Below are 18,565 nucleotides of genomic sequence, written 5' to 3' on the forward strand. Positions count from 1 at the left end.
AGTACAACAGGATACGACTGTCTTAAACCATCGAGAGACACCAGATGCAGCACAATGACTCCGAGTTTCGGAGAGGTCGTTGATTATGGCGTTGATAGAGGCAACAAGTGAATTCTATAATAAATCTATATGTTATTTGGGTCAAGGTTAAAGTGCCTCTATGCACAATCCCACGCGAGGTGTACTTCTCAGTCGCAAGAACCATTCGCCGGCCCGTCCTTCCACCGTTCGTCCGTTTTCGCGCAATCAAAAGTGGCCTTGCCCAACTTTTCGTTGACCTCATTGTGTCGTTCACAGAACCACCGACTCAGCCCGGCCCTGCCACTGACATCCGGAGGATTCCGCTGCACGCTTTCCCCAAAGTCCTCTGCGCAATGGGAACACGGATATAATGCCGGCAGCGAGCCAATTAGTGCAAGCATTTGTGCGCGTTGGTTGGGGGTCGGGTTGGCCGGATAGTAGGCAGCCGTTGTGTGCAGGAAAGTCCATGTCGCGTGGCCAAGCTGGTCTTTATCGGGAGGACAAGATTTTGCAGTCGATGTGCTTGCAAGGGCTGTCCCGCTTCCAATTGCTGCTGCTTTTGCTGTTGGCCGCCAAGCCTTAAAAGCGGCTCCACTGGTACACGCTTTACAAGGCTTTCCGTCCGGCCCTATGACCATTCCTGGTGGTAGCTTTGAGTCCGGAGTCTCGCCCATGACCAGAGCGGCAAAGTTGGTGATGATTATTAATTTGTCACCGCCACCGGCAGCCACCGGCGCGGTCACGACGTCAGCAAAGAAGTTGAACCTGTTTCCGACTCGCTTTCTCTCGAGCCTTCAGCACCCCGACACCGAGATTCAAGACATGGACATGGCTTGCTCAAGAGCAGTGACTCAGTGTGATACCCTTGATGAAACGTGATATGCAGTTTCCCCTAACGCGTGCGAGACTCCTTCTTCGGTGTCCCTTGCGATTAGCCCGTTTATCGTTCTCCACTCAGACTTCTCTGCTTCGTTCTCCACACGAATATACGTCGGGATCATGGCTGTAAGCTGGAAGTATATTCTGTACCTGTTGTTGCTCAATGAAGCTACAGTGTCAACAACGATCTTCGGCTTGCAGAACGCAAACAAGACTTTAACGATGATGAGCTCTGTCGACTTGCAGCACAATCTACCGGTCGGACATCTCAGGATGTCAACACTATGGAGAAGCTTGACGAAGGAGACTTCAACCGTGTCTTTCTCGTTACAATGAAAGACGGGTTCCAGCTCCTCGCGCGCATCCCATACCCTGTCATAGAACCCAAATTCTATGCCGTTGCCAGCGAGGTCGCTACTATGGCTTTTCTCCGTGTCCATGGCCTGCCTGTGCCCAAGGTCTATGGGTACTCTCCTACACCAGACAACGCTGCGAAGACAGAGTACATTTTCATGGAGTTCGTCAAGGGCACACTGCTCAGCGATGTGTGGAGGCGGTTGGATGAAGCGGAACTCGCTTCCGTCATGCGTCAGCTCGTTGAGCTCGAGTCACAGATAATGTCCATTCCCTTCGTGGCTGGTGGGAGCCTTTATTACGTCGACGATTTGGAGAAGGTAGGAGGGGAGAAGCTGGGCATCCCGATTTCCCTCAAGGGCGAGCACTTCTGTATTGGCCCAGATGTCAAGCAAGAAATGTGGTATGGGAGGAGAGCGCAGCTCGATGTCGACCGTAGCCCATGTGGGTACTGTCTCCTTAAACCTTTTGGAATCGATTGACATTGCCCATAGATAAAAACGCAGAGGCAGCACTTGCCGCAGGCGCACACAAGGAACTTGCATACTTGGAACGTTTCGGGCGGCCGCTACTTCCGTTCCGGCGCGCGCGAAGGGAGGCGTACAATTTCGCGAAGCAGTCACCTTTGGACCATATCAAGAATCTCCAGCTCTATCTTGCGATGGCCCCGTCACTTATTCCCGACAACCGTTCCCTTCAGGCTTTCTCTCTCCGTCATCATGACCTCCGACCAAGCAATATTATGGTGTCAAACTCTGGCCCGCTGAATATTATAGGCCTGCTTGACTGGCAACACGCGTCCATCCTACCCCGCTTTCTCATCGCCGGTATACCAAGACAATTTCAGAACTACAGTGACCCAGAGTCGCGGGACCTCCCGCACATCCCGCCGGTATTTCCGCCAGATGTGCATATGCTGAAAGAATCCGAGCTGTTGGAAGTATTGATACTCCATCATGCTCGCCTCGTCCATCACCACTACTTCTAAGGGACGAAAGAGCTGAACAATCTCCACCATGCCTCCCTTTGGGACCCGGCCTCCATCATGATCCGTCGCCTCTTCTCTGAAGCTACTGCACCTTGGGAGGGCGAGACTCACAATCTTAAGGCTCTATTGGTTGAGACGGCTGAGCACTGGGGAAAGTTGGCGCCAGGTATATGTCCCGTCGAGTTCAGTGCGGACGATGTGCATGTGACGAAGGCGTTGAGTCAGGAGCTACGTTTGGTAGACCAGAACGTTCGGGACATACAAAGCCTAATCGGGTTCCAGGGGGAGACGTGGGTTCCAAGTGACTACCACAAGACGGCTAAGTCCATGGCAAAGCTGTTGAAGCTGAAGGTGTTGATGGCGCTTCCCATGGGCGAACTCCGAGATAATGTTGCTGCGAATTGGTTCTTGGACGATATGGATGAGGGAGAGTACAGCTAGGCCGCGGTAAACCATCCACGCCCGCGATCAATGATTATTCCGACCTTCTGATTCAACCGAGTTTCAGCGGGAGCTGGATTGGATTGGATTGGATTTTTACACGGCACGGTCCGACTTGCGAACGCCAAATCCAAGAATCTTACATTGACAAATAATACCAACTTGGTCGCTTATTTTGTGTCCTGACACTATGTCTATGTACATAGCTTGTTATTGTGTTCTTCCCATTGTTTATACCGACCGGACCAAGTATTGGAGGAAGAGGTTGTGGATGGTTGGACCTTGTTGACTGTCTGATTCAATCCTAATGCGTGACTGGGCAACGACGCGCTTCGCTTCCCACAGCTGCTCTTTTCCCACCCACCTTTTCCCTCTGCAGCTCGTGGGTGGTCCCACTTCCCGCTTTCTAGGTCACTTGGAGGTAACCCACGGGAAACTATCAGCAGTTTCGAGTTGGAGAACCCGGTCCCGGTCCCGACCCCCAGCCCACCTTAAATCTCATCCTCTCACCTAGAAGTAGCTGCACGCTGCACTGAATAGGAAGGGCCCGCTACGTTGCTTTGAATTGGTTTGGAGAATGCCCAGGGAACGAAATGGAACAAAATGATAAGTTGCGTGCACATGTGCATTTGGTGCATTGACAGTAACGGATGCTAATGGACGCGGCTACACGGGCTGGTCAAGATATAGTCCTTTATGTAAAGAAACGTGGATTTGCGGATCGGTGATATTCGAAGATTGTCCCCACGTGGTGAAATGTGGCCTCTCCCGATCCAAGCGGGTGGAGGAGCAGCGCCGATGGCTCCTGGAACGGGTTTAGCGTTTTGAATTCGAAGACCGAAGCATCAGGGCTCTCCGAATTTCATTCGATACCACTGTGTGGTGAGCGCGGAGGCTCAGACTAGACGTTGCTAGACTCGGGGCATGCCGCGATGGTCTCGGTGTGGATGATACTGAGATTCATTTGCATCATATGGCATTTCACTGTCATGTCGTCAATGGATTCAGAGGCTCCAAGCGGTGATTGCTGTGTGGGGAAGGTACTTCGAGTCCAGATGTTAATGAAGGTAAGTAGGCAACATGTCGCTGCAGGTCGCCATAATGGCGCTATAGCCGCCCGTTAACGTGGTCGACGTTGACTTGAGGGGTTTCATGTCCATGTCGTTGAAGGCACCTGTTCCTTGACGGCAAAGAACCACCGTGTGGAGACAGCCTCGAGACAGCCGAGTATGGCCAACTGTGAGAGACAATATTTGCCAAGACCACGAAAAAATTTGCGCAGTCGAAGAGTCGAAGAACTCGTAGTGTGACGCTGAGTCATAACCGCGTGACTCTCTTCGTTTTGCCTACCATCTGCAACGAAAGCAAACCAAAAGTGCCGTATATTGATCTTAAAATCTACCCAGCTGCTACCCGATTTGCCCGTTGGGCCTAACTAGCTGTCTCATGGGCAGCTTCGTATGATTATCTCCACGTCTCGCTGATCAGATGGATCAGCTTCCCGGCCCGCTTGCTGGTTTGTATTCTGTTCTTTTCAGCTCCAGCCTCGCAAACTCCCAGGGATGCCACAGCAAATTCGGAACCACGATGGCGATAAGCTCTTCCTGAACTTCTTTAAGCGACAGCTTCTTTGAGGTACGATCTCGCCCTCCCACCCACTCCTCCCATGGGCAAGTTTTCCCTCCGGAACTTTGTTTGTAGCTCATGTTTGAGCAGCCTCACAAACAGTAGTCACCGACTACGAGACTGGTGGACCCGACGTCAAGGGCGTCCTGGCTCCGAACGAGGATAAGAAGTCTTCGCTCGATGGCTCGGACGTGGTTGCAGAGCTTGAGCATGGAGAAGGACGGCTACCCACGGAGGAGGAACGAGGTAAGTCCATATATGCTTTCGGTGCACACGACTCTTATTGCACGACTTGTCAGCGACTCTACGGCTTGTTTCTGGCCCCATCCCCTGGGCGGCATACCTCATCTGCCTGGTCGAGTTTGCGGAGGTCCGTTTGGAACATCCCTCTCTATACGTTCGTCTTACTGAACTTCCTCAGAGGGCATCCTACTATGGATGCACTGGCGTTTTCGCGAACTTTATCCAGCGACCCTTACCTTTGAATGGTAACGGAGCTGGAGCACCTCCCCGAGGCACACAAGCGACAGCAGGTTTGGACTTTCCTGCTTAGTCGATCTTTTTTCACGGTCGTCGCAGGAGCTTTGGGAATGGGTCTTGTTGCGGCAACTGGAATCACCAAGACATTTTCTTTCCTAGCATATACGCTCCCCATTCTAGGCGGTATAATGGCCGACACCAAATGGGGCCGATTTAAGACTATTGCTATCGGTACAGCTATTGGAGCGGTGGCGCACATCGTCATGGTCATCTGTATGTTTCACCAACATCTGGATCTTGGTCACTACAACTTAGCTTTCCTTCAGCGGCTATTCCTTCCGTAATACAAGGAGGACATGCCCTGGGACCCTTCATTCTCTCTGTTCTTCTGTTGGCTCTCGGAACCGGGTTTATCAAGGTTTGCATGACGATTCGCGGACCAGCCAGTATATTCATGCTTCATTCTCCAGGCCTGCATCGCACCCATCATCGCTGATCAATCCGTTGTCCACGTTCAATCTGTCAAGACTCTCCCAACAGGCGAGAAAGTCATTATCGACCCCGGAGCAGTACGTCCCATACCGCCCACATAACCGAAACTAATATCTTGTCGGTATGAAGACCATTCAAAGCATGCTGATGGTGTGTCCTCCTAATACATCTCCATGCCAATTACTCAAATTCCTGTAAGGTTTACTACTGGTCCGTCAATGTCGGCGCTTTCTTTTCGGTTGCAACCAGGTATGCTTGCTATGTATCACCATTCCTGCTGTAAACTGATCTTTCTGTAGCTACTCCGAGAAACGAATCGGCTTCTGGCTTGCCTACCTCCTTCCAGGAATCCTCTACATCCTCATGCCGATAACTCTTGTCGTTGTTTATTCCAAGCTTGTTCGACTCCCGCCGCAGGGCTCCGTGGTGCTCGATTCATTCAAAGTTTTCAAGTAAGCAATCGGACTACGTCTTGATACCAAGCAATTGAATTTTTTCAAGGACTCTCCATGAGCGTGCGGGTTTTAAAGGCATGATGAAGGGTGGAGATAACTGGAACGTTGCTAAACCTTCAAATATCGAGGCGGCTGGTGGACTGAAGACCAAGAAGGCTGGTTGGATAACGTGGGACGACGGTCAGCTCCATCTCAATTCACTGTTCTTGTGGGTGCTTAGGGAGAAATCCTAGAATTCGTCGACGAACTTAAACGGACAATTGTTGCCTGCAAATTGTTCCTTTTCCTGCCTATTTTCAGTCTGTATGTCGCAACTTTCAAATCTTTAGAGCTGGCACTAACAATTTCAGTGCCGATGACGGTCTCGGAACGATCCAAAACAACCAGGGTGCTTCACTTCGCACTGACGGGGCGCCGAACGACCTTTTGGGAAATTTCAACGCCCTGACCATCATTTTCGCGACTCCCTTGCTCAACTTTGTCGTCTATCCCTGGCTCCGAAAAATAGGCATTAATTTCTCCCCTATCCGACGTATCGTTGCGGGCTTCCTCGTCGCCGCACTGGCCATGGCCACTGGCGCGATCATTCAATGGCGCATCTACGAAACCTCTCCTTGTGGTTATTATGCTTCGGACTGCTCCATCGGAACCGGGGTGTCGCCCATCTCAGGTCGCTGTCTTCTGCTCAAGGATCAGTCAGCAAACTGATATGTTTTCAGTCTGGGTCCAGATTCCCCTCTACTCCCTGCCTGCAATCGGCGAGGTACTTTCTGCTCCTCATTATTATTGAGAATCTAATATTTTGCGCAGCTTTTCGTAAACGTGACGAGCTACGAAATTGCTTATACGCGTGCGCCTCAGCGCATGAAAGGCGTCATTTTCGCCATCGTGCTCTTCATGAGTGCTTTGTCGTCGGCGCTCACGCTTATCATCTCGCCCTCGTTTGTTGACCCCAACCTCATCTGGCCCTTCGTCGGTCTTGGCGCGGTTTGTGTTGTTGCTGCCGTGCTCATCTGGATATGTGCGTCGTTTTTTCGACTGGTTGTTCCCCACTTACCTGCTTGCGATAGTGTTCCATGAGATGGATGATGAGGAGGCCGAGGTTTTGGCTATCGGGGCGTCGAGAAAAATTGAGGGCATTGTACGACCTGGCGAAAGCGCTAAGGAGAAAGACCTCCAATAATTTTATAAACTCTCCTCACGTGTCTCCAATACACTCTGCACTGCAAAATGTTTGAGGTTGGCTCAGAATGACTGGAAAGAAAAATATGGCTAAAAGGTTGCTTTCTTTTAGCGTTGGCAGTGTCCTTGATAATTGGGACCAATGTCGAATCCCAAAATCAGCCAAATTTGACCTTTGTCCGAACTTTTTTTCGGACCCCCTGCCAAAAATCTGTCCGAAAACGGCTCTGGTACCCCTCCGATCTCCAAGAATGTCCGAAACTGCCTCCTACTGCCTCCGACGTGTCAAAAAATCATAAAAAAATTCGCCATAAGAAGTACAAGATTTTGCTCAATTTGCGGCGCTTCTAAAATGACTAAAATCATCCAGGAGCTGTCTGCAGCCGACAATTAAGCCTAAATTGCATTTAGGGCTATGACCGTGTCCGAACTTGACGCCCTCTTCCACCCAATCCTGAATTGCAATGTCCGAAATTGCCCAGAACCTGTCTACATTTCGGCTCTGCTGTGTCCGATTTTGGCACCTACCTGACACCGAGTTCAGCCTAAATTTGTCCGAACTTGGGATCCGACATTGGTCCCAATTATCAGGGGTCCTCTCAGTCACATTTGCTGACATCAGCTGACCTGGGTTTATCTTCTCCGACTCCTTGACCATCGGCTTCTTCACCTTCAATAGAGACTGAAAATCTTGAACGCCTTACTGCCTTCAACACACGGGACTGAAACAACTACCGCGGAACATTGGTATCCGGGCAAAAAGCTCAATTGGCCTTTAATTATCGTTTGAATGCATTCCGCCATCTTTCCCTCAGAACTCTGAAGTTTCTCCACACGCAGCGGGAATCGATCCCCCATCTCATTGTCTAACGAAGATGCTTTGTAAACGCGAGGTGAGGTCTCAACAATGACAGGCCGGTCAAACAGGCTAACTTTAGTTACAGTGAGAGACTGCAGGCGACTTGTCATTCAGAAAGTGGGTCCATGATTCTTGCCGTCGCGACGTTTAGAACTCATTTGGCGTATCAAAATTGGCCTGCTTGATGTCGGAGTCCGAATCGCCATCATAGCCTGAGCTCAAAATGGTTGACGTCCATTCAAGATGTGGATGCGGACAAATGATACTTGCTCTGGTGTTTCTGGGTACCAGAGGCTACTCACCCACGCACTATGGCGACGAAGCTTTCTTGCTGATGAACTGGGGCTGTGGTCGATTGTCACGACAAGATGAGATACCGCCTCGCAGTCATATTCGTGAGGCCACTAGGCAGCCATCCTGGTAGTTCAAAGTCCTTATTGTGACATGAAACCAACTTATTCTGAGTCGGATCCATTTCCTTTCTCGTACCCAAGCCCTAATCGGCGGGCAATGCACGCAAAACTTTCAACTCTTGGATTCGCCCCCTAAATCTGTCAATGTGCGTTCTCTCTCGTTCTGTTCCGAAAATAGATGCCGTCTTACCGTGAATTTGTCGATAGCGCAACGCCATACCAGCTTGACAGGCCTACTCTCCGACAACTCCGCGCCTGGTTTCGCTTCAGCCTCAGCTCGTCAGAGTATGTCATCCGACTACGACTCGGACGACAGCGAGCTGGAATCGTTGCTTGTGCTGACGGGACCCCTATCATTTCTCTCTGTTGTCTGGCGAGCGTGCGAGAGACCAACACGCCTGGACTCTAACCTGTACTGCCTGCTATTGAAACGCTACGATGAACACACAATACTTTTATTTTCAAGGCAGGGCACATATCACATCCTCCCCAGCATATGCCGGTGACTGTAATACATCCCTTCCAACAATTGTCCAGTGCAGCCAAAGCACACATAAAATGCCCTCGGCGTCCACTTCCCTGTTTTTAATCTTCCTCGATGACACTAGCTCCATCTTCATTAGCCAAGGGACAAGCATGTCTTGACTGCAGGTGTGTGCTCTCACTACTGACTTGAACACGCTATTCACATCGGCTTTTCTCAGGAGGCGAAAAATAGTAGGTTATCTATCATTATGTGGGCTTTGGTCTGAGTTTTGGTCAAATGAGAAATGCGATGGTGTTCGTCCAATATGCGGACCCTGCTATCGCGCGCAACGCTACGAGGACTGCGAGTTTGGCAGCACATTGAACAGCAAAACACCCTCGAGAATGCAACGTATCGAAAACGACATTGCGCTTGTTGAACATCGCATCATGGACCTCCAGATACACTCGAGTCTTCCGCTTCAAACACTACGGAGGGACCATTCAGGTAGGGCACCTTGATTTACGTTGCCAAGTTTTTGAGCCATTCAGGACGGAACGGTGTTCAAACAAACTCAACCCAAACTCAAGTTCTGCAGATCGCGTGAAACTGATTCTCTAATCACGTTGATGCGATCACTCATCCGGAATCATAGGTTGGAGACCATTGTCGCACGGGCTGAGGAAATCGGGTTCTTTCTTCACCTTCCAAAATTCCGGAGTTTGTGCTTTGGAACAGCCGGGAGTCGCGAACGACCTCCTTCCGCCTTGACGGATAGCATATGTCTCTGGGCAGCCGTCATTTCTCCCTCCGAGTCGCTTAGGAAACCGGAAAACAAGTTTTTAGCCCGAGCAGTGCAAGCTTCGACCACCATCTCGGCATCGTCGCATCGTTTGAAAATCCTTTACGGTATCCAGACCGAGATCCTCCTGTGTCAATACTTCCTCCACAAAGGCCGCCTGGTCGAAGCCCAGTATCATCTCAGCATAGCTGTTTCCTTTGCTGTCGTTGGGAAGTTGGCGCATATCGGAAGCACGGGGTCACAATTTACCTTCCGTGACTCTATTGAACGAGGCGAGTATATAATCGGGTATTGGACTGTTGTGGCGCTGGATGGCATCTGGTCGTCGATGCTCAACTTCCCATCGCATTTTGGATCGGAGTCGATTTTGAATGCCGACACACCGTGGCCGTTGGAAATGGATACATACGAGCGAGTGCGCGGATTATTCTTTCTTCATGTTCCTCAGTTGACGACCAATTAGAATCCCCCGATTTTTCCGCCAATGAACACTGTTCGAGCTTTTATGGAAAATGTTCCCAACGAGAAAGAGCCGTCGCGCCTCAGCGTACTCGCCAAGGCAGCCATTTTGCTGCAGAAGGCCGACTGCATCAGTCGAGAATGGCAGCCAAGTAAGCAGGACTTGAATACGATATGTAGAACGTGACGACTGACACTTTTGAACCAGACATGTCGTCGAGAGATTCTGCAGCATACTTCCAACGGTTTTCCGAGCTGAACGAACGGATTAGAACGTTTCGCGTCAACTCGCCCAACACATTGGCTGGTTACCCACCGGCGTTCAAACCGCGCGTGATCTTGGCGCATAGCGTCGCTCATGTGGCCACCCTCCAGCTTAACCGCATCTTCATGGCTAATGCTCAATGCCGAGAGTTGGCACTCGCTAGCTGCAAATCGATCGTGTGGACGATTCACTCTGCCGACTGGAAGAGCATGGCACATATTGATCCTATTATTGGATCAATCTGGTCGACCACAGCGGGCATGTTGTTCGAAGAGATTACGCGCATCCAGACAGTCCCAGGGGCAGCTGCAGTTGTCGCTGACTTACGAAATGGCTACGATGAGATTGTGTTGTCAGTCTCTCACTTTTCGAAAGACAGTGCATTCATGCGTGAGTGGCATGGCTGTGTTATGGGATGTGCCGTTAATCAAATCGTTTGACAGAGTTTCAACTGACACAACTTTGTGGGAACTGAGTTGAAGGGAAATCTATACTATGTTCAGGTTATATTTATGCAGTATTTATTTGAATGTTCCACACACCTGGTATCGGGCAACTAATGTCTTGATGCTAATAAAATGCCCGCTTACGAAGCCATTGGAGCCCTCGCAGCGTCCTTTTCCTTCAAAAGCATCTTCTCAACGTTGGCTCCAAGGGCAGCACGATCTTCCAGGCTCATGTACGGATTGTTGGAAGAATACCCGACCTCTAGAGAAATGTTCAATGTTGGTGACAGAACTGGATCAACTCTTGTTGTACTTAGACTCGGGTATTGAAGAGGGACGGTAACGGTCAGTATAGGAAGTTTGGTCAGATCGAGCGGGAAGGGGGGCCCGATCCAAGAGCTGCGGGAGTCGTGATCGCTGACAACATCAGCAGGCATCAGACAGAAGAGAACTTTCATACGCTCGCTACAATATTTTGTCAAAAAATGTCAATGCTTTCGAGATGGGACAAAGAGACCTACCTCTTCTCGAGTGATGGGGTGGACCAATATGCTGTTGACGATGGTTACGTAGCTGCAAACGGAGCGGAGCGCATCAAATACCTGAGAGGACCTCGGTTCATACAAAGATACGAGTACACAGAGGCAAAGGTTTCTGAGGGTACCCAGACTTCATACGACCCTAAATTCCTCGTTACTGATTCGATTGCGCGATAGCAACGCGAAGACTCACCAACTGGATGTGGACCCATGGGAACTTCGTTCACACGGAAGAGTGGGACAGCAACAAACGCGCCATCGCGACGCAAGCAAAGAATTGCGTCCCGGAGCTCCAGTGCATACTGTCGCTCCTCGGCGTTGGTTTGATGGAAGTAGATGTCTAGTGTTCGACTCAGTGACCGTTAGGGAGGATGAAGAAACACCGCACGGAAATGCCACTCTCTGGGGAACAGGGTGAGGAAACCAGATAAAGGAGGTTAATGGACTGTCCACACTTAATTTCAGTCTTGAGCACGGTCTTGAGATCCGTCGCTGGCCTTCTTCCGCTATAGTTAAAGTTCATTCGTCAAAGTAGAGTTGGAGTTTTAAACGCACGTGACACCTCGGAAGTTGATCGCTTGGATCATGATCCGATCGTTCGACCCATCACTTTGATCGCTCTTCCTTGCCTCTTCCACTCATGTGCTCTTGATTATCGTCTGACTGCAGATTCCAATCTTGCTTCAATCTTTGTCTGTCAGACAGTATATATGTGTCGGTCTTTCTAGTATCTGTCAATTCTCTAGTGTGCCTGAACCAATTGTTGAATCTCGAGCTCGGACTCGTTTATTCAACTTCATACCCAGCCATTGACCGTTATCCTTCTGAAAGCCCATCCAAGCCATTCAAATAACATCAACTTGACGACAATTGGATCACATCCAACGTTGACCTGGCACAAAACTACTGTGTAGTAAGTAGACATCTGCGTCTGCTGCTGCTGACAATACATGCTCGACCTGCCCTTGATATATAAACCTGAACCTTCTCCTTCGAGCACTATCCTTTTGGCGATCTCACCGAAATAATGAAGACCATTGGGATGCTGCTCGCTGCACTGGCAATTACTACTAGTAGTCTGGCAGCACCCGTTATAGACTCGAGCAAGGTGATTACGCGCGAATGCACGTTGCGTCTGCGTCATCCTTACCCACCATACTAGATGCGAGTCGTCCGCGAAGTCAACCCAGAAATAGCGGCTGCCAAAGCCATCGACATTGTGAGACCCTTTTCTCTTCCATCACACTGGAATCTAAATCTCCTGGGTCTTGCAAGGGGTCTGGCGGCGTAAGTTATCCGATATTCACCAATTAGCTTTTGGGTGACGATCTACCTCAGGCTCTTGTCGATTGTGAGAACGTGGGATGGACTGTCGATGGGAATAACAGTGGTAAGTTATGGATTTGGAATTCATTGCACCCTCCCTCAAGTGAAACTAGGTTGGACTGTCAATGGGAATAATTACAACTGGCATATTGGTAAAAGCATCCGTTCAAGTTCTCAGCCTCTGAATAAACGCGTACGTCGTGTTGCGGTTTGACACGTTCAATTCACTCAGTACATCGTCGTAGTGTGCCTAACAGGCTACATCAAAAATATACTTGGTTCTGCGTGTGTTCTGAAGAGGCCTCTTAATGAAGTCCTTGTTCATCAGTTTGCTGAGCTATAGCTGGGTTAGCTCATCAAATAACATTCCTCCAGCATATTATCATGACCCTTCCACTCTAAGATACTTCTATAGATACATTATACCGTCCTCAGTCCATGCAATGCGCGTATCAACCCTTCGGATACCTCAACAGGCTCTGGCGGTCGCACCTTCAGATCGCCTCCCAATGCTGACACAATCTCGAAACATGCCACAAGCAGAAGTTGACCAATAAGGTCCATCAACGCCGAATGGATCGGCAGGGCATACATATCGGGGTCGTACCCTCTGGCCCACAGGGAGCGAACGAGGGCTTTGGCAATCAAGAGTGAGGATGTGGCCGCTACGCAGAAGAATATGATTGAGAAGATAGCGAAGAGGATAGGGAGTTGTAGCCAGCCAAGAGCTTTGAGAACTCCGAGGAATATTATTTCGACGGGGAGAGTGACGGCGAGAAGGGTAAGGATGACGACGCGGTCGGAGGGGGGTTTGGGTTGGGGAGTCACGGGATGTTCGCCGTCTGCTTCACGCTTTGCTGCGTGAAGAGCCGTCGACAGTCTAGAGGCAAAGATGGCGCCGACACCACCGGGAAGCCCACTTATTACGACCGCAAGGAGAGCAAAGCCGGAGTAGCGGCTGACAAAGAGGTCGAGCACGATTCCTGTGCCAGATGAGATGACCATGGCGCCAAAGAGTGGGGCCCAGCCTTGAGTAAGCAGAGGAGCGACGAGACGATTGCGACGTGTATATAGCGCGCAAGAGATAGCGGACAGTATTATAAGAATAAGGATAACGGAGGGAATAGGCGTGTGGAGGGTTGGAAAAAGAGCTGATGCAAAAAGTGACAGGAGGACCAGGGTTACCAGGTCTCCCAAGCAGGAGGCAATCGGAGGTGCGATATTATCTAGGCTTCAAGTCAAAAGGGGGTGAAAAGAATGGTAAACTATACTAACCAGGATCTAGTCCAAACCGTCGGCAGGCAACGACAAGGGCACACATGAATGAGCCCAGGAGAAGACTAGATGCACAAGCCGCAGTCATTGCAGACGATGCAACGAACAAAAAGCTTTAGGAAGTCAGAAAGGACTGTGACATTATTTGGAGCTTACGTTGGAAACCCAGATTTGCGTGGCTCATCAGCAGTTGGAGGATGTGCTGGAGGCAAGGGTCGGACGGCTCTGGTGACAACAGATTCCACCATTGCCCGTGGTAGTATGCGTCCAAGGAGAAGAGAAACCCCAGCAGCGACAAACGACACCACAGTGGCTTGGACTTGTAAGAGTGTGAGGTTACCAATGATGATGGCCTGCCTCGCTTTCTTGTCGTCTAGTTCCCCAACATTCGCTGCTGTTCCAAGTCGTGCCGAAAGATTCATCTCGAGATTTCCTTTGAGATTGAGCACGACTGGCACAATCATGATGAGTTGGTCGACTTGACGCATTGGTCGCCAACGAGAAACATGGTCTAGCAGCTCTCCGGTGAATAGCAGGCCAGCTGTGGTGAACAGAAGTGTTGGAGCACTCTTGACTGGTTTGAGTGGGTGGATTATTAGATGGAGGACATACGCACTTCGATTACAATTCCCCGTATTTGAAGCCATAGTGAGGCCGGTGCCTCCCTGTTTTGAGCGAAGCGCGGAGTTGCTGGCGTGAGGAGAGCACGACTGACATCTTCCATAACCAAATCATCCTCTTCTTCGTCTTCATCGTCTTCATTGACCGAGGGCTCGTAGGCAACATGTTTTGAGCCATTGCCGTTTTGGCGACTGAACGCTGGCTTCACTGGACTGGGCTGGATAGGGTTGAGCTTGATGTTCTCGGCATTGTAGCTCATAATAGCTTTTCATCGACCTATTAAACCTGTCTTCAGTCGCGAGTGGTACTTTCTGGAGCCACGCAGAAAGTTTTGTCGGTGCGAGCAGAAATCGAAATTGAGGCCCTGCATCATCACACTTTACGTAACAATTTGATCAGCCTTGAGACCTTTCCACTTGATTGGCTCACGCCTGAGACGCCGTTGGTGGTCTCGCTGCCGTCCTCCACGCTCTACACGGTCTCCAATCATCTTGCTCCCCCCAACCTCGTCTCTGGGCGGAGTCACACCCATTTCCGACTGCGAACACCCGGTCCCTAACAACGCCAAACCCGAAAGTCAACTCCACATCTTCTCCGACCACACAGCTTTCTGTTCAAGGCTGGATAGCTGCAGTTAGCTTGCGTGCAAGCACTGGGTCGTGCTCTACATTTGCCACTGCGGTTAATCCGCTGGTTCACCTACTTTTCCGAAGATGTCGTCGTCGACACCGAAGCTGTTGCCATTCAGTCGTCCAACATCTCCCATTCGCTCTGCAATATTCAAGTCCCCACCCGATGTAGTTCCCAGTGTTGAGGAGCTGGAGTCATTGCAGGAGGAGCTGAGGCAGTTGAAGACGCGAACGTTGGAGCGTGCCAAGAAGGCAGGCGAGGATTTGAAGACAATTGAAGACTCGATGCGTAGGATAAAGGAACGCGAGAAGGGAAAGGCCAAGCAGTTGGAAAAGGTCAAACGTGAGCGCGACTGTGAGTTTTCCATGTTTTCGCGATCATGTGAATCTATTTAACCTCTATTTAAGACACGCCGGACCCAGAGCTCATTAAGCCTCGTCTATCGTCCCAACCATTGTCGTTAGTGTTCTCCTTTGTTACCGACCCGCGTTCATTGATATTCTCCAGTGACGAACTAAAGAAAAAGCACAAGAAAAAGCGCAAAAGAGAGGACGAAAGCGATCAGGAACCAGGCATGGGTCATTGTTTGTTGCCTTTCTCTGCTTATAGGCTTTTAGATGCGCAAAGACCTCGTAAATCCACGCCCCCAGCACCGCATACCCATCCTCCGAAAGCTCAAAAGTCGACCCCATCGTCTGTTACTCTTCCTAAGGTCAGCATGCCAGTTGCAACCCGTTCATCTCGTAAACCGACGCCAACTCCACAGATCAATGGCGTTGGCGACTTTTCTATCCCTCCTCCTATTTCTCTCCTCCCAACCCGCCCTATTCCCAACGAGCGGCCCAAGCCCGGGCCGAGTAAGCCGACAGACGTCATGGAAGATTTTAGCATGGCCAAGCAACCCACGCAAACGCCGGTGTCGACATTCTATACTTCGGTTGAGCCATTTCTGCGCCCCATAACAGAGGAGGACATTGGCTATCTTGAGCATACCAACGACGAAGTTGAGCCATTTATCATGCCGCGATTGGGACGCCATTACCTCGATGTCTGGGCCGAGCAAGACGCTCTGGCGAATGGGCTATCCTTACCAGCTGGTGCTGGGCAGCTCGGCGAGGCGCCTGCTGACATATTTGCACCACCGGCCCCGAAATGGGATCCATCAACGCTGAATGAGGCTGATCTGGTGACAGAAGGACATGGTCATGGCTTATTGACGGAGCGTGTTCTAAGTGCATTGCTGCCTGTGGGTGACGGTAGTGCTTGGAAGGGTGTCAAAGCTGCTGAAGACGCTATGGAGGGCAGACCTGGAGGGAGCGGAGCTGCTGCTGCTCGGAAAGAAAGGCTGAATGTCACGGAACTTGAGAATCGAATACGAGATACGATGAGGTATCACGGGCTTTTGGAGACAGTGGTATGCATGTTTGTGGATGTTGTTGTGTTTCGTTCTAACCAGATCCAATAGCCTGACTATTCAGAGAAGGTCGACGATCCAATAGCTTCTGCTTTACGGTTCGCACAACGGGAGCTCAGACAAGTTGTTGCGCGGAACAAATTTCGTAAAGCGAAGCTTGTCGAAATTGCCAGGAGCCGGCTGGGTTACCAGGAATACCTTGAGAACCGGGACCTAATAGACCGCAATATCTCAAATACGTATACCAAGCTGCAGAAGAAGAGCGAGCCCAAGGTACCCAAGAAGAAGAAGAAGTTTGGCGATGCCAGCGCAAGTGGAACACCAGTACCTGGCGCGGGAGACTCCGTTCCTCCACTCCCACCGCCATGTCCAGCCGCATCGGGACTTGGGCCAGACGACGACAATCGTTTGATTGTATCTGAGCAACTCAAGCACTTCGTTGAGATGCGCAGGCAGTTCGTTGATATGGTGGAGGATACGATGAATGAAATGCAGGCAGAGCGGCCAGGACTACTTTGGGGTTTCCCTCAAAGGAGTATATACGAAGGAATGGAGGAGGCGGTCAACGCGATGCTTTTGGGTAGGCATTCGATGGATGTTGATTCTGGTGACGTTGTGGACAAAGGCAAAGGCAAGGAGCGAGCAAGCTGGGACCTTATGGACGTAGGCTAATTTGTATGTCCTTAGTGGCCACGTTGTCCTTGCTTTCTTTTGTTTGATAGATTTGAACCTGTTTGCTCAGCTTGACAGAACAACGCGGTTGAACTCCGTGTGTCTTGTGGTTGTTGGTCATGTGACTATCGCGTGACCCTTCCTCGTTCTTTCTCCCTCCTTTCACAACGCGGATGCCTCGCTCCAAAGTCAAGTGTGATGTGTGCATGGAACGGTTTAATATCGACATGTTTCGCGTCCTGACCACTTGTGGCAAGTGCATTTGTTCTGACTTATCGCCAACCAACCATGAGCAGGCCACGGTCTTTGTATCGACTGCACCGCGAAGACACACGCGAACCCAAACTGCGTGATTTGCCGGAATCCAAAGCGCGGGAAAGAACCGATTCAGATATATCTCACTCTTGTCGACCCGGCAAGTCCACTGGAACGGGCTACGTCGGTAACGGAGAACTTGGGCAAGATCAATGGTGACACCGCGCCTGCTAGTTTGCAGAAGGCTGGTGCGAAGATTAGGCAAGCGGCAAAAGGGCTAGGGGCTAGCGACGCTGTGGCGGTGAGTTCAGAGTGGCTGGTCTTTCTTCAGCTTACCTTGTGCTGTAGCAAGAACTGTTGGAAGCGGCAAAGAACCTGGAAGAACGCATATCCCCCTTGTTTACGGAATTGAAAGACGCCAATACGACTCTGCTTGAAGAGGTGCAAGACTTGCGAGAGCAACTACTTGCTGTTGAAAGACAGAGACATGAAATCAAACAACTCAAGAGGTCGCTTACTGAGATAGACCAGAAATACAAGAAAGCGGCTGCGTCAGCGGAACGGCGGAAAGCCGCGGTTGCCTCCGAGAAGGATGAAAATAGCCGGTTGTCTTGCGTTATTGCAGAACAGGATGAAGTGGTAGCCGAGAAGGAGAACGAAGCAGAGCAACTTCGTGCTAAGATCGAGAGACGAAATAATCGCGTGCGTTAGCCCTCACATTCTCTTGGTATGGGTGCGGGCCTGACTAGGGAGTAGATTTCTGTGTTGGAGAAAAAGTTGAAGGTAATGTCGCGGCAGGCGGCGAAGCGGTCTCGGTCAGACGAAAACGAAGACCCGGACGAATCCTTGCAGATTGAGTACTCTTTTGAGGTACACAAACCGCTTCTTAATTTTAGTGCAACTGATGAGTGAGTTCAAGTCGAGGATTCCCAAAAGCAAGCGCCATCGTCAAGTGTGAGCCTATTTTGCTAGCTGATGGGGGAAGAATCGATTCCGTGCCTTCGCAGCGGATGACCTACCACCACAGGGAATCATTGGCCATTACCTTCAAACTTGGGGAAATGTCTAGCACCTTCGCAGCAGATATTGCGAAATAGGGTCAGCCGGTGATGCCGCGCTTCGGTTTCTATGAAACATATTTTCCTCTCGCAGGACTGGATGATCATATGGGGGGACCTAACGGAGTGGCTTCAAGGTGGTACCTT

General features: G+C 50.4%; 7 protein-coding genes across 7 annotated transcripts; 4 read left to right on the forward strand and 3 right to left on the reverse strand.

Annotated features, from left to right (window-relative positions):
* Positions 1-188: 188 nt before the first annotated feature.
* On the reverse strand, positions 189-743 carry MIND_00995900 (Sulfhydryl oxidase; the record flags this gene model as incomplete). The annotated part of the gene is made up of 1 exon (XM_037366563.1): positions 189-743. The coding sequence occupies exon 1, from the start codon at positions 693-695 to the stop codon at positions 189-191; it is 507 nt and encodes a 168-aa protein (XP_037215957.1). The 5' UTR covers positions 696-743.
* Positions 744-2,299: 1,556 nt separating this feature from the next.
* On the forward strand, positions 2,300-2,683 carry MIND_00996100 (Altered inheritance of mitochondria protein 9, mitochondrial; the record flags this gene model as incomplete). Its single annotated transcript, XM_037366564.1, has 1 exon — positions 2,300-2,683. One exon carries the CDS (start codon positions 2,300-2,302, stop codon positions 2,681-2,683), a length of 384 nt encoding a protein of 127 aa, XP_037215958.1.
* A 1,666-nt stretch (positions 2,684-4,349) lies between these two features.
* MIND_00996200 (PTR2-domain-containing protein) lies at positions 4,350-6,919 on the forward strand (the record flags this gene model as incomplete). Its single annotated transcript, XM_037366565.1, has 16 exons — positions 4,350-4,353; positions 4,400-4,555; positions 4,609-4,679; positions 4,731-4,842; positions 4,889-5,062; positions 5,116-5,207; positions 5,260-5,358; positions 5,411-5,431; positions 5,481-5,530; positions 5,581-5,733; positions 5,783-5,916; positions 5,970-6,039; positions 6,087-6,406; positions 6,456-6,499; positions 6,547-6,757; positions 6,807-6,919. The coding sequence occupies 16 exons, from the start codon at positions 4,350-4,352 to the stop codon at positions 6,917-6,919; spliced, it is 1,824 nt and encodes a 607-aa protein (XP_037215959.1).
* Positions 6,920-8,788: 1,869 nt separating this feature from the next.
* On the forward strand, positions 8,789-10,657 carry MIND_00996300 (uncharacterized protein; the record flags this gene model as incomplete). The annotated part of the gene is made up of 8 exons (XM_037366566.1): positions 8,789-8,841; positions 8,895-8,907; positions 8,959-9,163; positions 9,208-9,259; positions 9,312-9,873; positions 9,922-10,069; positions 10,126-10,572; positions 10,626-10,657. 8 exons carry the CDS (start codon positions 8,789-8,791, stop codon positions 10,655-10,657), a joined length of 1,512 nt encoding a protein of 503 aa, XP_037215960.1.
* A 111-nt stretch (positions 10,658-10,768) lies between these two features.
* On the reverse strand, positions 10,769-11,690 carry MIND_00996400 (DOPA 4,5-dioxygenase; the record flags this gene model as incomplete). The annotated part of the gene is made up of 6 exons (XM_037366567.1): positions 10,769-11,089; positions 11,150-11,180; positions 11,231-11,309; positions 11,361-11,507; positions 11,556-11,569; positions 11,623-11,690. 6 exons carry the CDS (start codon positions 11,688-11,690, stop codon positions 10,769-10,771), a joined length of 660 nt encoding a protein of 219 aa, XP_037215961.1.
* A 1,223-nt stretch (positions 11,691-12,913) lies between these two features.
* MIND_00996500 (Mg transporter) lies at positions 12,914-14,648 on the reverse strand (the record flags this gene model as incomplete). Its single annotated transcript, XM_037366568.1, has 4 exons — positions 12,914-13,719; positions 13,769-13,881; positions 13,925-14,337; positions 14,385-14,648. 4 exons carry the CDS (start codon positions 14,646-14,648, stop codon positions 12,914-12,916), a joined length of 1,596 nt encoding a protein of 531 aa, XP_037215962.1.
* Positions 14,649-15,102: 454 nt separating this feature from the next.
* Positions 15,103-18,272, forward strand: MIND_00996600 (uncharacterized protein; the record flags this gene model as incomplete). Its single annotated transcript, XM_037366569.1, has 8 exons — positions 15,103-15,373; positions 15,427-15,478; positions 15,527-15,597; positions 15,637-16,433; positions 16,485-17,096; positions 17,497-17,661; positions 17,709-18,062; positions 18,117-18,272. The coding sequence occupies 8 exons, from the start codon at positions 15,103-15,105 to the stop codon at positions 18,270-18,272; spliced, it is 2,478 nt and encodes an 825-aa protein (XP_037215963.1).
* Positions 18,273-18,565: the final 293 nt, after the last annotated feature.

The sequence above is a fragment of the Mycena indigotica genome (genome assembly GCF_014461135.1).
Source record: "Mycena indigotica strain 171206Taipei chromosome Unknown Mind.scaff0009, whole genome shotgun sequence".
NCBI classification, from domain to species: domain Eukaryota; kingdom Fungi; phylum Basidiomycota; class Agaricomycetes; order Agaricales; family Mycenaceae; genus Mycena; species Mycena indigotica.